Source organism: Anguilla rostrata, chromosome 4, assembly GCF_018555375.3.
Source record: "Anguilla rostrata isolate EN2019 chromosome 4, ASM1855537v3, whole genome shotgun sequence".
NCBI classification, from domain to species: Eukaryota; Metazoa; Chordata; class Actinopteri; order Anguilliformes; family Anguillidae; genus Anguilla; species Anguilla rostrata.
The window spans coordinates 26,109,272-26,125,817 of NC_057936.1; the positions used below are offsets into that span (position 1 = coordinate 26,109,272).

General features: G+C 38.7%; 1 protein-coding gene across 1 annotated transcript in view; it reads right to left on the minus strand.

The window, feature by feature from the left end:
* Nucleotides 1-3,008: 3,008 nt before the first annotated feature.
* zgc:153738 (uncharacterized protein LOC558115 homolog) overlaps nucleotides 3,009-16,546 on the minus strand; it is a 30,206-nt gene continuing 16,668 nt past the window's right edge. The window contains exons 10-19 of the mRNA XM_064331815.1: nucleotides 14,552-14,658; nucleotides 13,342-13,425; nucleotides 13,109-13,170; nucleotides 11,070-11,152; nucleotides 9,938-10,045; nucleotides 7,720-7,919; nucleotides 6,431-6,517; nucleotides 5,930-6,107; nucleotides 3,774-4,012; nucleotides 3,009-3,600 (exon numbers count right to left, since the gene is read on the minus strand). Coding sequence (XP_064187885.1) covers nucleotides 3,484-3,600; nucleotides 3,774-4,012; nucleotides 5,930-6,107; nucleotides 6,431-6,517; nucleotides 7,720-7,919; nucleotides 9,938-10,045; nucleotides 11,070-11,152; nucleotides 13,109-13,170; nucleotides 13,342-13,425; nucleotides 14,552-14,658 — 1,265 coding nt within the window. The 3' untranslated portion in view covers nucleotides 3,009-3,483. The remainder of the gene's footprint in view (nucleotides 3,601-3,773; nucleotides 4,013-5,929; nucleotides 6,108-6,430; nucleotides 6,518-7,719; nucleotides 7,920-9,937; nucleotides 10,046-11,069; nucleotides 11,153-13,108; nucleotides 13,171-13,341; nucleotides 13,426-14,551; nucleotides 14,659-16,546) is intronic.

Below are 16,546 nucleotides of genomic sequence, written 5' to 3' on the forward strand. Positions count from 1 at the left end.
CATCACAGGAGTCAAGTGAACCAGTACATGTGGCTGCCATACGTGCCAAAACCATAACACCCCCACCACGTTTCACAGATGAAGAGGGGGTGCTTTAGATCGGGACAGTTTATTTTAGCCTCCACAGTTTGCCCTGGTCATTACTCTGATACAATTGAAACTTGGTCTCACACAAGACCGTTTTTTCAGGACACTGCAGGCCCTTTTGTAAGTACTTCTTAGCAAAGGAACCAGGCCAACCTGTTTTTATGGCTAACTAGTGGTTTGCATTTTGCAGTGTAGCCACTGTAGTTTTGTTTTTGAAGTCTTCTCTTCACAAAAAGAACTACAGAGGCTACACTGAAAAATGTAGTGACAGTAGGCAAAAAATAGTCTTCGAAACATCTAACATGCCTCTGGAAGGGTGTTTCTGATCTGTGGGACAGATGAACGGGGTTTTTTTTCATTATGAAGAGAATTCTTTGATCATCAACTGTAGAGGTCTTACTAGGTCCTACCTTCTTTCTTCTTAATGATGTCCCAAACATTTGATTTTGGTAAAGCTATTTTATTTCCTCAATCTCATCCTTCCTTGACTTTCACCTGCACTACTACTATTGTCTGCATGTTGCCAAATACCAACAGGATCCAAAGGCAATCACAAGCCTAGAATGAAAACTAGATACGGAAAGCTATAAACATGTACTAAGGAAGCTATTTAACACACCTGACTAATAAACACCTGTGAAGCCATTAGTCCCAAACATTACGGTGCCGTGAAATGGGGGGAATACGTACAAAAAGTGCTGTAATATTTCTATATGCTGAAACAAAAATGTATAAAAATATCTCTTAATAAAAGCTGAGAATCTGCACTTTAACCACATGTGAATTGTTTGATTACAAATCTAAAATTGGGGAGGACGACACTGTGGTGCCTCCCAAGTGCCTCCGGGTGCTCCGATTTCCTCCCACAGTCCAAAGGCATGCAGGTAGGCTAATTGGAGACTCTAAATTGCCCATAGGAATGAGTGTGTGACTGAATGGTGTGTGTGCCCTGTGATAGATTGGCAGCCTGTCCAGGGTGTAATCCTGCCTCTCACCCAATGCATGCTGGGATAGGTTCCAGCACCCCCTGCAACCCTGCCCAGGATAAGCGGGTATAGGTAATGGATGGTGGATGGAAATTGGGGAGTAGAGAGCCAAATAAAGAAAAAATATTTTTGTGTCTACACACACACACACACAAACACTCAATGGTCAATTTATTAGGTACACCTACCTAGTACCAGGTACAGTTGAGGCCAAAAGTCTACATACACCTAAGCTAAAGACATTCAAACTAATTTTTAAATTATTTTTCAAAATAATAGCTAAGAGAAGGAGTACATAAAAGCTGAAATAAATCAGATTTTCAGGGGGTCAAAAGTTTACATACACTTCGTTAGTATTTGGTGGCATTGCTTTTCAATTGTTTAACTTGAATCAAACGCTTGGGGTAGCCTTCCAAATGCTTCTCACAATACTTTGCCAGAATTCTTGCACATTCCTCCTGACATAACTGGTGTAACTCAATCAGGTTTGTGGGCCTCTTTACTCTGACATGCTTTTTCAGTTCAGGCCACAAATTGGACTCAGACATTCAGGTCAGGGCTTTGTGATGACCACTCCAATACTTTGCTTAGTATTGGAGTGGTCATACTTAGGATCATTGTCCTTCTGGAAGACCCAGTTGCGACCAAGTTTTAACTTTCTAGCTGATGTCTTGAGGAGTTGCTTCAGTATTTATAGATAACCCTCCTTCCTCATGATGCCGTCTATTTTCTGAAGTGCACCAGTCCCTTTTCCAGCAAAACACCCCCACAACATGATGCTGCCACCCCCATGCTTCACAGTTGGGATGGTGTTCTTCGGATTAAAAGTGTCATCCTTTTTCCTCCAATATCCTACCTGGGAATCAAACCAGTTCCTTAGCCATTATACAAAACTCCTGCTGAAATGGATGAAACCAACCCGGCCAGGGACAACAAAGGCCTGAAAAACAGATCTGTATATACAGCAACAAGCAACACATTTGAGCTGCTCAATACATGCAGATGTTTTTTTGAGAAGCAGCTACTGATAAATAGTGTGGATGTTAAAATTAAAATGGTGAACGGTAAGGATGCATTCTGTCTGATGAGCAGCGACGATGAATGGTACAACCTGAAAATACTGACAGCCTAAATGTTTGTCTAAAAGGTAATCTGCCTGGAACCACGGACATCCACAGACCCTGTTGACATCTAATTTACAGTATCCGTTGGATAGGGTGGCCATGACGATGTACAGCTTGGCTGTCGGCATCAGAGATTGTAATCAAGAAAATCGTTCTTTTGGGTCAGATGCCAAAATAGGTTATTATAGGTGTATTGTATAACAACGCCCTTAAGGGCATTTATACCAAGAAACCGTTAAATTTCCATAATTATAATGCCGATTTCATAGCCTTGTATGTAGCTGGCCAATAAGCACCCTCAAAGCCCTTCCAACTGGACTTTTCCAACAGCAGTGCCGTTCGAGAGTAATCTGGTCCTGGCCACTGGGAGAGATTTAAACACCAGCCTAGTTTATAAATCGGCAAGAATACACAAGTGGTTACACTTGTTTACGCTCAACCTGGAGCCTGATGAAGGATGCAGCCAGAACCTCTCCCTGATCAGGATGGGTAACATGAGACTGGAGAGCAGATTTAAATGCGCGCTCCCCAGATCTGTATATTTCATTTTTTATGCCTGCTTTGACAACATAATCGAAGTAAATCAGAGTCGGAACGTTCTGTACTATTCCTACTAATCATGAACAACAAAGAACTAATGACTGTGATGAGCAATAACCCATATGCGGAAAAAGATTTTAACGGGGTTGTGGCCTGCAATGACCTACCATATAATAAACTACATAATTTCCCTGCTTTGTACATCGTGAATACAACATTCTTGCCATTCATTCTCCACAATCACAGAAAAAAAAAGATCAGATAACAATAGTGCTCCACAATCACATTAATGATTTAATTCCACCAAAGAAATTAACGGGACATTTGTACTAGGTCAGAAAAGACTCGACTCTCCCATATTGCTCTCTATCATGCAAGATTACTATGTTGATGTATGTTATGTGGTGATCCCTGGGCATATGTATAGTTACTGATAACTACTGGCAGCATCGTTGTCACCAATGTCACACTGGACATTAAGCCAGTGGCTGTTAATATCCCCATCGTGGACTAGTTTAATTTTTATAATATCTTCTATTAAGCAATATGTTTACAGTGTTTTGTGGACACATATATGCTAGACTCACATAATCATTGTTTGCAATTACATTGCATAACACAATCATAAGACAACTAAAATGTGCCAAATCTAAAACAACCACATTTCTAAAAGGTGAATAGAATATTCATGTTATGACTCACAAGTATAATATTAAAATGTATGTTTCTGTTGTTGCAAAAATGTTTCATTTTTTTCCTTTTTTTGCAGCTTTGTCTCCCTTCAAAGGTGCCTCCTCTTCTCCATCTTTGCCTGAGGCTGCTTTGGCTCGTTTCTTTCCCTGAGGCGTTTTAGCATACCAATTCTGTATGGAAATAAAAAACACACACACAAACATTTCCCACGAGACACTAATTAATGACAATGATGTTCAAAGCTACTATTAGACAGTAGAAGTAGTAGGGTTACTAAAAATGTGAATATCAACCAAGGAAGAATAAGAAGGAATAATTTAAAACATTAAAAATGGCACATTACTTTAAAGGCTTCCTCTTCATCCTGGAACACTGGGTCAGTCTTGGCCAGTGGTTTGACAAATTCTGATGCCATCAGTGGTCTCTTAGACAGCTGTTGTATGCGGCGATCTGTCAAGACAGACTGGACAACCTGCACCATGTGACCCTGTGTGTAGCCATCCGATATCTTGGCCAGAGAGCTGAGGTCCAACATGTTGGTCACCGTACCACCATATTTCATGATAAGCTGTTTCCACATTACTGGGAAAAACATTTGATAGGTCATGAATGAGAAGTACACTATTTTACTTTTTTTTTTTAAATATACAATTTCTGTTGTCAAAATCTATAACCGAAATATGTTTGATGACAATAAATGTGTTGCACCATAAACATGACCACCACAGATAAAGCAAGTTGTCCGTTTATTTTTAAATTGCACTTTCATTTAACAAAAGAACTCAGCTTTCTTCTGTAGTATTTCAACTATTAAGCTACGAGAAAAGTTTTTCATAGTTCCTTCAAAAATGTCATAGCAATTTTGTGTTAAATATGTTTGCTGCATTTTTATTTTCTGACACTGAAAAATAAATAACTTGAACTTAATGGCTATTCTCTCTGAAAAGTAAATAAAAGAAAGGGTCTCTGACAGTACTGTCGGAAATAACCATAGAATAAAGTTAGTTTGACTCCCCTTTTTTTCTCACATGGTACTTCAGTCCTTTAGAGCTAGAGGTTATGACAGCCTCTTTGTTAAGCACCTTTTCAAACATGTATCTCATTTGCACAGCCTCAGTAATCCAATCTGATAGAGTATTTGCCACTAATACAGACACTGATTGACAGCGATGTTTACGAGCGACATCTATGTCTTAAATTTAGTTTGATTACTTACTACTGGTGGACATGCTGCAGAATTTAAAGTGTTGTACAGGGGCATGATAGGTTTTGTTAGAAGCAGTGGGAAATCCCCACATTTAAACTGAGTGGGCTGGGCTAAAACAAAAACCTGCACCCATACCAGCCCTTTTTTTGGATAAGAGTGGACACCCCTGTTTTATATGGTTGCATTTTACATATGAAGTATATAGCCTGTTTTCGCTTTGTCATTATGGGGTATTGTGTGTAGATTTATGAGATTAAAAATGAATTTAATCAATTTTAGAATAAGGCTGTAACGCAACAAAATTTGGAAAAAGTGAAGGGGTCTTCATCCACTGGGGAAGGCACTTCTTCAACATACTTTTCCTTACTTTTGCGCCTAAATTAATATTGCACCTCAAGAATAACCCTTTAAAACCTGCCCAACTTTTCATTCAGTCGAGCGTTCATCCAATCTAGAAGTTTCATCCAGTCAATATTACTTACATTTTCTTGCATCTTGTTGAAATTGCCTCGTCTAAAATAAAAAATTCTGGCCATAGAGGAGGCCTTGTTTATTTGCCATAATAGTCCCAAGTGGCTCAATTACTTCTATGCTAGAAATTCTGTCCGGATCATCACATAGAACCATATCCAGAATTGATTTCCCTCTTGTAGGCTGATTGACATACTGTCCCAAAGAGGTCATTTATAACATAAACTAAAAATTCTTCCTCACTTTTTCCTTGTCCTGTCATCATTTCCCAATTAATAGCAGGGTAATTGAAGTCACCCATAATAACAGTCTCATAATCCTGACAAGCTGGTTTTATTTTTCCAAAGAGCATTGATTTCACACTACTGTCTGAAGCTGGCGACCTGTAACACACTCCTACCGTGAGGCCCTCTTCATGTTCCCCTATGAACTTTATCCAAATAACCTCACTAGGCACGAGCCGGTCAATTTCTGGAATTTTTTGCTCATTAAAACGTTCTTTTACATAGATAGATACACCCCCACCTCTCTTACTGGATATATCCTTCCTAATGAGTTTGTACCCCTCTATATTATATTCATCCCAAATCCTCCTCCCCAAGTCATGTCTCTGTCTCTCCCAAATGTCATAGCCTCCACTATTCATAGCAGCCTCAAGTTCCAATAAAAGTTTAATAAAAGACTATGTGTCGGAATTGGCATCGGTATCATTCATTTGCCTTAAGAGGATGAGCCACCAAGCAAATGCAAACTGTGAACTTTTAAGTGTAAAACTATTCTGTAGTAGATGAAATTATTCATTAAAAAGCAATGTTACTCACCATATCTTGAAGCATAGTCTGGTCGTGGAATGAGTACGACCTTACTGTACACCTTGCAGAGTGATTTGATGTCTGCGTTGAACGGTTCTTGAGTTGTGCCCACAATAAGAATGCGATCTTCACCTTTGATAGATTTGAGAATCTTGGGCAAATCTTTCTTCAAGCGTTTTGGATCTAACTATGCAGAGAAAAGAGAATCTTAAATGAGTCAATCTTCACATGAGAATGACACCATTTCAGTTTTATTATTATTATGATTATGATTATTATTATTACAGTAACACCTGTTTTAAAAAGCTGCAGACTCATGTAAACCATGTTGTAATATATGGCACTGTCCTGTATTTACACATTTACACAGACTTACACATCTAGTCCCTTTTAATAACAGATTACTTAACACATTTTAGTTCACAAGAATATAATTTAGTGGTTATAAGGTTACAGTATATGCAAGAGGAAGTTGGGGAAAATGTAGCACAGATACAGCTGGAATGGTACCTCTTTTTCCTCTTTTGGCACTTTCTTATAAAACATCTTCTCAGCATCTCCAATCCAAACCACAGAGGGTTGCATCAATCTAGCAACCTACACATAGGGGAATATTTACTGAGCGTTGTAAATACAAATTAGGGCATGTCATGTTCTCAATCTAAATAGCAGTGAATTTACTAAAATAATGGCTTTAATGTAAACAGAGACCATCACAAGCTATATATTACTTATAATACAACAGAAATATTGGAAGCCAGTGTTCTGCAAGGAATTGTTCTGAACTGCTGTCATGAACTGGGGTATATGTTCTGCATATTAGGAATGGTCAGAGAAGCCACGGTTTGTATTTGTATCTGTATGTGATGGATACACACACGGATTGTCCAAGACAATATATGACGACTCATTCTCGAAAGGGACATCTTTATGCTTAAATCCAATGGTAAGGTTGTACATTTATTCCATATTTAGTCCGAAATGTTGACAGTAGAACGACATGTTATAACTTTAGAAAAATTTGTTTATTTATTTTGTTATTCAGTGAGCAGCATTTCTCACCATTGCACTGACATACCTTCGGGCTATTATTTGCAATCTTGTTGCCATGACGGGATATACATTTTTAGTGGTGAAAGAATATTTTTATGAACTCCCAAATAGACACTAATGTCTAGTGTGTCTTGGGGAGTGTAGATGCAGATGATACTGCAGGGAGGGGGTGCTTGTTAAATGGACAACCTATGCAAAAATGGTAGCACTTAGAATCTCCGTGTTTGGCATAGTTGATGTCTACTGTCTACTAATACAGCTAGAACACAGAGTTTACTGGATTTGGATGTAGCAGCACATAATGTATGAGTTGATCAATTAAAGAACAGCAATGTCCTGGCCACGAGGGGGCTTGCGCAAAGGGGTTAATAAAAATATGTTGGGCAGAATTTCTCTGCGGTTGACTGATCCCATGCCAACAGGACTGAATTTTGTTAATTCAAATAATATTTCATTTGCAGTCACACATGAGATTTTGATTAAGCAAAACTTTTAATGAAATTTTAGCTGGCATTATGAAAAACTGGATGGCAACTGGCCGCCTTGGCCAGAGCATGCCAAAGCCAGCCTTAAGGTTCAATCAGACACTGGCTAAACCAGATGCGCAACCCAGAAGCTCTGAAAAAATATAATTTGACACAGGGTGCATAAAATTAATGGATTATATTAAGCTTTCCAGTGAAACAGGTATTTAAAGGCATGACATATAACAGAAGATGAGCAGAAAATTGGACCCAAAACATTACTTTGAACACCATGTGAAGCATCATCTGCAGCCCACTTTTTCCTGGGTACTTCCCAGCCAGGTTAAGAGGGGAGAGGTCAAAAAAGGTGGATCCTGTTTCCTGACAGATGGCATGGACCAGCATCTTCTTACCCACACCTGCTGGCCCTGCCAGTAAGATGGCCTTGACAAGTGGGGCTTTCTCATGGACTTCCTGAGAGCCTAAAGGGAGATTCAACAAAAGCTGAGCAAGTGGACAGCACCTATTTAACCAATTATCTTCATTGACCCACAGGCACTCCAGCTTATCAAGGACATGTGACCAATAATCAACCTACATTACCAGCTAAATACACTTAGGGTCACATTGTTGGAATCACCCGAATTTTACTATTAGTGATCAATTGTGACTATAATTAAAGAGAGGCTACACTGTTTGAGAGGAAGAAATGTGACATGCACAGAAAGTATGAGTGACTGGTGCAATAGTGCTGTTATGTCCATGGGCTGCAGTATGTAAACTATGTGGCCAATGTTGACAATGGACAATGACATGTAGTAACACTGGTATGGTCCTTTAACTTTTCTCATAACTACGAGATCCTGATATCGTAATTACGAGATTTTTTCTCATAATTATGAGATCTTTTCTTGTAATTACGAGATAGTAACTCATAATTACGAGAAAAGGTGTCTATTTTTTATTTATTTTGTGAATGCAATGCACTTCTGAACGTTTGCATTATAGGCTGGAAAATAACCCGTTAAACAAGAGAACCTGCAGAGTTGTCTTGCGTTCACACAGCAAGCAACTCGTCAACCGAGTTGCCGGAAGTGCATTCATTCTCTATGTAGCTGAGCGACGCCCAGCAACACAAGCAACTGGGCAACTGAAAAATGTTGCCCATGCCCACAGTTTAACTTTTTGCGGGCATCACCCGTCAACAGCTAATCAGAGTTACGGGCTACCTATTTCTCCAACCAATATGCCTTTTCGTGAATTATTGTTTCGCTCAGTGAGGAAAAATGGACGAACAACATCATTATAGTACAATTGCACCGGGTGTTATACAACGTTTTTTAAAAAACTAGTACAGGGATAAGCATCTGGAAATGATGCTTGGACGACAGTTTCAACTTGCTTGCTAGCCAGCTAGTGAGGGAGATAGAGAGATCGCTAGCTAGGCAGCTAACTAGTAAGAGAGATATAGAGAGGAGCAGAGATCGCCAGCCAGCCAGTGAGAGGGATAGAGAGGTCGCTAGCTAGCTAGTGAGAGAGATATAGAGAGATATATGGCTAAAGAGATAGCAATAACAAATATTTATCAGTGTCCTGACATAACTATAGAAACAAAAGGAAATGATAGGTGGCTATATGGAAAATATACGTCTTTGATGACGCAGTTATTTCTCTCCAATAATATGTAGTTGCGCGAGACCACTAAGAAGATACAACGGGAAGCTCCTGCCCCTCCCTCAGCCTAGTAAACTTGAGCAACCCATCAACCGAGTTGCTCGCTGTGTGAATGCAGGTTTAGAATCTTTATCGCCACAGAACATATCAAGCTGGCAGCTTCAGTATAGCAATGGACGCTGTAACGAAATTTTAAGTACGTCACAATGGCTATAACAGCTGTTTTAGGATGTCATTACATCACCCAGATCATTTTTGCAGCCCAGATTAAATTTGTTGTGACACTGCCAAATTGAGCAGATCAATACAAAAATACACTTCAGGAGGAGGGGTGGGTACATGAAATGGCAATCCACCAATAACAAAATCTATTATTTCGTGGCACCAATCAGATTGCAGGAAACCTGTGCCAGAAAGGTTAGCTTTTCAAATACACCATCAAACATTAAACATGTGGAATCAGCCTTTATCAGCCTACCTAAGGGTAAGTCTTAACTGGTGCTGTAGCTCACAAATAACTCTACCACTTAGATGAAAAGCAGCATGGCAAACAGACAAGCAGCATGATCAGATGATTTTTAACACTTTTCTGATATGCCTCTACACAAAATTATAGGAACAAGTGAAAGAATGAGAGCATAAGTCAAAAACTCAAATGAGAAGACATAAGTGCACAGTTGTGTCTCTCCTTTCCTTTTCTTAATTTCCAGGGAGAATGCATGCATACTCAAAAATACATCATATCTGAAATCACATAGGGCATGATCTGAACTGAGAACATGTACTGTATAGAATACCTAATGGTAAAACATGTACTGTGGCATACCTAATGGTAAAACAGCATACAAAGCTATAACTTGCCGCACATCTGATAAGGATGGCATGGGTTCGATATCCGTCTGTCGTAGAGTTGTCCCAAGATAGCTGTAGTCACCTAAGGCACAATTAAAGGGAAAAGGTTACTAAATTGTGAAATAAATTAGCAAATATGTCAGGATGCCTAAGAAAAACTAACCAATTAAGCAATTTTCCAAAAATTAACCGAAATTAAAAAAAATTACTTTCATATTACTCAGGGTCATAATGGCAATATAGAAGTGACATAAACTAAACTGTTCATTTAGAATGTTGCCATCAATTTAATTAAAAGTACAAATTATGTGACAAATTATTTATTTGTTTTATAGATATTAGCGAAGCAAGTAATCTGGCCCTGAAACACACAAAAAAGGACGGGCAATTAAATTAAAAATAAAGTAATCTGAGTTTCGGGCTACCCATTTCTCCAACCAATATACCAGATTGCAGGAAGCAAGAATTAATAAATAGTTGGATGAACTTTAGAGGGTTCTTGATATGGTTCCTTGATTATATAAGTATGCAGGAATTCCAGACTGCACAAAGCATGGATTAGCATTCTTATAGGAATTTGTTATCTCAGGTCTCTTGAGACTTGTTACTGTACCAAATTCGGTTCTCTGGGGTGTCTTATGACTTGGAATCTACTGCTACACCTCAACGAGTTTCTAGCAGCAGAATCTAAGTCAAAGACTTCTGAGTACTGAATCAGGTAACAAATTTAAGAACCTCTTGAGTATCTAGGAATAGATTCTAAGTTGCCAGACTTCTGAGTACCAACCCAGATAACAAGTCTGAAGACCACTGAGTTTCTCATAAGTTGAAAACAAGCTCCCGAGTCAGGTAGGGGTAGCATACATATCAGATTTTCTCTGGGCATATCATGTTACCATAGCACCTTTCCCTACTTTTACCAACAAAATGTCCTAAACATAATGGTAACAGGTTTTGAAAATGATTATAATCAGATCAGAAACTTGTTTTTTCCTTCCTGCAAATCCAAATCTGTACAATATTGTCTTTAGATTGTCTTATGACACTCATGCAAGCCATAATTATTACCCATAAAAACAAACACAAGTCAAAACAAGAAATATTACCTAAATAGTCCTCCAGATTAATAGCTTTCGCCTGCTTCAGTAAGCCCTGTTCAATCAGCTCCTGATACAAGGACTGAATGCTCCTGTGTATGTCAAATAAATAGAGATATGTCTAAATATACATTATACACATTATATATACATCACATTAATCATTAAAATGTATTTCAGATGTAAGAAAACAGGTTATTTCATTTATATGATAAATCATTTTTTGTCTACATTTTGACATCACAAAACGGTCATGCAGATGCAGCAACACAAACTCAGTTAGTTCAGTGCAAGCACTGCTCTATAAATTACACTTGCACCTGTATGTATAAACCTTCCCAAAGAAATCTATTACCTTCCTATAGAAATATATGCCCTGCCTATATAAAATTAATTGGCAAAGTTATCATGTTATGATCATTTATTTGATACAAACAGTCTTTAATCAATGTTTTGATTACATTTATAATGATACATTTATGATTTTTCATGGCCTACCTATATCAGTGAAAATCTATCACAAGACATTACATTCCATTATTCTCCGGTTCACTTCTAATGTCTTTTTGATCCAAACAGCTCTATCAGTCGATCTCACGTCACCATGTTGCCTAAAGTTAAAGTTAAGTTAAATATATTTACAAAGATCAGGTCTGAGTTGAACAAATCCAGTCATTTGTTTAATCAATATACTACTGACAACGGGTTTTTAAATCCTTTTTTTATTTTACACATATCAAAAACCTCCCTGGGGACCCCGGGCAGTGGTTCTCTTTCTGTCTCTAATTTTCTGTGAACAAATGCATTGTATTTATATGTGCTGCATGCTCAGCCTTATCCAGCACTATGAGCACTGACATTAAAAGTTAGCCCAGGCCCACACAGCCTAGGTTTCTCATGAGCTAATTTTTCTCAAAAGCTAATTGTTTTATTCATACTGTGACAGTTAAGGCTGTGACCGCCTATATTTCATACAGCTTGTTGTGTGCTGTCAGTACTTGCCAATTTCCAATTTATGAATAAATTATTTAACTTGCTGCTATATTTATTTCTGTGAGTAATATTTTTTATAAAAGACAGAAATTCATTGTTTATTTAGAGTGACAAATAATTAGATTAATTTAGAATTAGAGGTTATTTTTCTTTTTCATTTTATTCAGGTTAAACCATCATTTTAGTCATGAAATACGGCCACTGTATTGAAGGTAGATTCAACAAGAACAACATTTACTGTACTTAAATACATATTTTATATAATATAGTAATATATCTATTGTACATGTACACAACGTTTCCAAAAGTATGTGGTCACCCCTTCTAGTTAGTATTCTCAGCTGTTTCAGCCACACCCATTCTGGACGCAAGAACATCTTTTACTTCTTGCTCAAGTAGATCAAGTAGAAAGGAAGCACATTATTAAAGGGAAATCTGGTGCTGGTGTTGGGTGGTGTTGGCTATTTCAGCCACACCTGTTGCTAACAGGTGCATAAAATCAAGCATATAGCCATGGTTTGGGGTAGGCCCCTTAGTTCCATGGTAGGGAAATTTTAATGCTACAGCATACAATGACATTCTAGAGAATTGTGCAGTTCCAACTTTGTGGTAACAGTTAGGGGAAGGCCCTTTCCTGTTTCAGCATGACAATGCCCCCATGCACAAAGCAAGGAAGCATAAAGAAATGGTTTGCTGAGTTTGGTGGGGAAGTACTTGACTGGCCTGCACTGAGCCCTGGCCTCTACCCCACTGATGAAGTGGAATGCGACTGTGAGCCAGGCCTTACGCCCAACATCAGTGCCCAACCTCACTACTGCTCTTGTGGCTGAATGAAAGCGAATCCTCTACTAGAAAGATTTCCCAGAAGAGTGGAGGCTGTTACAGCTGCAAAGGAGGGTCCACCTCCATATTAATGCCCATGGTTTTGGAATGAGATGTTCAACAAGTACATACAGCATGGGTGTGCCGTGCAGGTGTCCACATCCTTTTCGAAATGTAGTGTATTTCAAATCAAAATGTTATTTTATTCATCAACACATTCAAAATGAACTCACCTATCAGCTGTTAGGTCTTTGTCTTTTTTCTTCTTCTTTCCAATTTTTGATCCTTTCTTTTTCTAAAGAATTAAATGTAATCATAATATTAATATCCACCATGGCAAAATAGATTAAAACACAAACAGTGTGTATATATGATGATGGGAAAGGCAATATGTAAACATTTTTTCCATGTTCACACAAAAATTATGACGCAGTAATGCCAAATGTTAGTTAAGCAATGTTTGTACCTTCGTTTTACCCTTGGCCTTCCCTTTATCTTTATCCACGGCCAGCTTCCAGTTAGCCAGCTCTTGTCTCATAAGTTCATCCACCTACGTGAGCAACAGAGAAAAAAAATATTCCTGTGTACATTTCAGATGAATAATTGTTGCCCCAATTTTATGTCACAACAAGCCTGATTCTCAAATATTTTGTTTTAGCATACATATCACTGCAACAGAATCAAATTCTGCATTCAGATTAAATAACATATTTCTGAACAATCTTTATTAATAATTAGGAATTCATCAGCAGAGTCCTCCAACACCCCATGTAATAATTTCCCCAGGAAACCCAACCTTCTCTCTGCCTTCTCCTGTTTTACAGAGGGTGGGTCCCATTACTTTTCACTTCTCACCTCCTTCCCTCCACTCCCCCACTACCACTCATCTCCTACCCAGAAGTATGTGGAGGAAAGGAGGGGAGGAGACAAGTTTGAAGCTGCTTTGCTTGTCTCCTCTAATATTGGGACACTGGAGGGAGGGCACAAAGATCGGTTTCTGGGGCAGAGAGGAGATGAGGTGGTACTGGAGTAAAGGGGGATACATTTTTTGAGTATTGGGATGCACCTAGACTCTGATCTCTTTCAACTCCTGCTATTCCACCATACAACTACCTGCTCCCTGCATTCCATCATCATATTACTTCTCCAGTCCATCTCTCCTGATATCCTCCCATCCATCTCCTTTCTGGTGAACTCATCCCGCTGTACATTTCCCCACCGTGTTCAAGCAAGTGCGTCACCTTTCTTGTCGAGAAGTTCACCCTGGTCAAGATTTCCTTTCCCCTAAGGCCCCTGAACATGCGGTTTACAACCAACTTTTCTTTTTGCATGAATGCAGGGTCTCAAACTCCAGTCCTGGACTGTCCCAGTCTCTGCTGGTTTTTGTGATTTCATTGAAATCAGCAGCCAATTTAGGACTTTGAAACAAGTCCTGAAAACACTGTAGCCAATCAAGTATGAAGGTGCAAGAACACATCAAAAACCAGCAGATACAGAAGTCCTCCAAAATTTGAGTGTGAGATCCCTGCAATAAAGTTAACACCTAATAAGAGTAATTGAAAAAGATAGAAACTATGTACTATGCACCAACAACACCCGATTCAACATAAACTGCTTTTACTCTTGTACTTCCTTTGACTGACTGTTGGCCCCAACCCTACGTTCTCACAAAATACCTGAAGCCTGACTTCAGCCTCAAGCTCCTTCCTCTTTTCTTCCTTGATCAGCTCAGCCTCATGCCTCTGGCTGAAGTTCTTGGACTCATTACGGTTCTGCCAGATTGCTGTGGATGAAACATACCGGAGGGTTTGCTGTACACTGCAGCTCAAGAAAAAATCATAACCAGCAAACCTGAAGTGGTGGTAATATTCCTATGTGTAAGGCTGCGTGCATGCTTCTGGAAGCCAAAACCTCAGTATTTAAAGAATAATCACAGTATAATGAAGAAATCATTTGATAGTCAAACAGAATGAGGGTTTGCATAGTTAATTATAGGGTTTAAAGGTAGCATACAGTTAACAAAATGTTTCTGTAAAGAATAAATTGTTTGTCCATCCATCCATTATCTATACCAGCTTATTCCTGGTCAGGGTAGCTGGGAATAAATGGTTTGTAATGATTAAAATTATTTTATTAATTCTGTTTTATGATTTGTATACTGTGTTTTGAATAGCTGCAGCTACAATTTAATTAATCTCCAGTATTTAAAAAGTGACCATGTCCGCATTAATGGAGGAGGTTAAAACCTAGATCAATAAGATTTTATCATTTATTGTGAAATGAAAAAAGACTGCAACAGAGTCTATATGTTGCTTCCAAAGGGGAGGCTAAGCACATGTTAATGTGACTAGCTCATTTGCTTTTTAACTTAGTGTCTCATTCTCCTCAGCTGCGGCATCAACAGCAAATAAAAAACATAAGTTTTAGTTAAGGTGGCCATACTGAATTGTGTGTTTCCAACTTCGTGTCACCAGTTTGGGGAAGGCCCTTTCCTGTTTCAGCATGACAATGCCCCGTGCTCAAAACAAGGTCCATAAAGAAATTGTTTGCTGAGTTTGGTGGGGAAGAATGAGACTGGCCTGCACAGAGCCCTGACCTCAAACCCATCAAACGCCTCTGGGATGAACTGGAATGCTGACTGCGAGCCAGGCCTTACGCCCACCATCAGTATCAGTGCCCAGCCTCACTAATGCTCTTGTGGCTGAACAGAAGAGAAATCTACTGGGAAGCCTTTCCAGAAGAGCGGAGGCTGTTACAGTAGCAAAGGGGGGTCCAAATCCATATTTATGCCCATAATTTTGGAATGAGATATTCAACAAGAACATATGGGTTTGATGGTCAGGTGTCCACATACTTTTGGAAATGTACTGTATGTGCTAGATGAACGTAATAGTTCCCTTGGAGTGGTCATACATAATAAAATTGTAAAAATGTTGTTCCATCCCCATGAAACAAATGATTACAAACTGTAGAGTACAGAAGAAAATACAAATGCGAATGATTACATATTCAGGCATGTGTACTACAGTGTGTCACAATGTTTTTGCAATATTTTTCAATGTGATATCAATATTTTATCTTAAAATATCATAAAGGGGCACATTCATATGCTTTATAATGGACAAAAAGCATTTTGGGTATATTAGGCATATAGGTTTGGGTATATTTTTTCGAAGCAAATGTTTAAGAACTTAAACATGGGTTGAACAACCTAATTAGGAACCTAGTTTCACATATTATGCAAATTGGCAAAAAATAAAATATGGTGCACTTTTGTAATCTTTGGCCTGCATGTACAGATGCCTCTAGGGAATACTCGTGCTGATCTTGTTTAAATTAGAATCAGGGTGTGGGAGTTGTGACCATTAATAGGGAGATCATTTTGAACTTTAATTTAGCTGCCGATTGATGTGATATTTCATGTTGCCTTCATTTCACACATTTGTGAACCCCTACAGGCTTAGGCCCTGTCCACACATACAATCCATATACGTGTGGACAGGGCCTTAAACCCCTAAAAACTAAACTCATTAAAAATCACGGCTGTATCACATCGGTCAAAGTTGATGGAATGTTACATCCCATAAGCAGGAATACATGGACAGTGTAAAAACTGCTTGGAGCCCTGAAATTGCAGCTTGCACATTTTAAAGTTGGGTCCCCCACCTTAT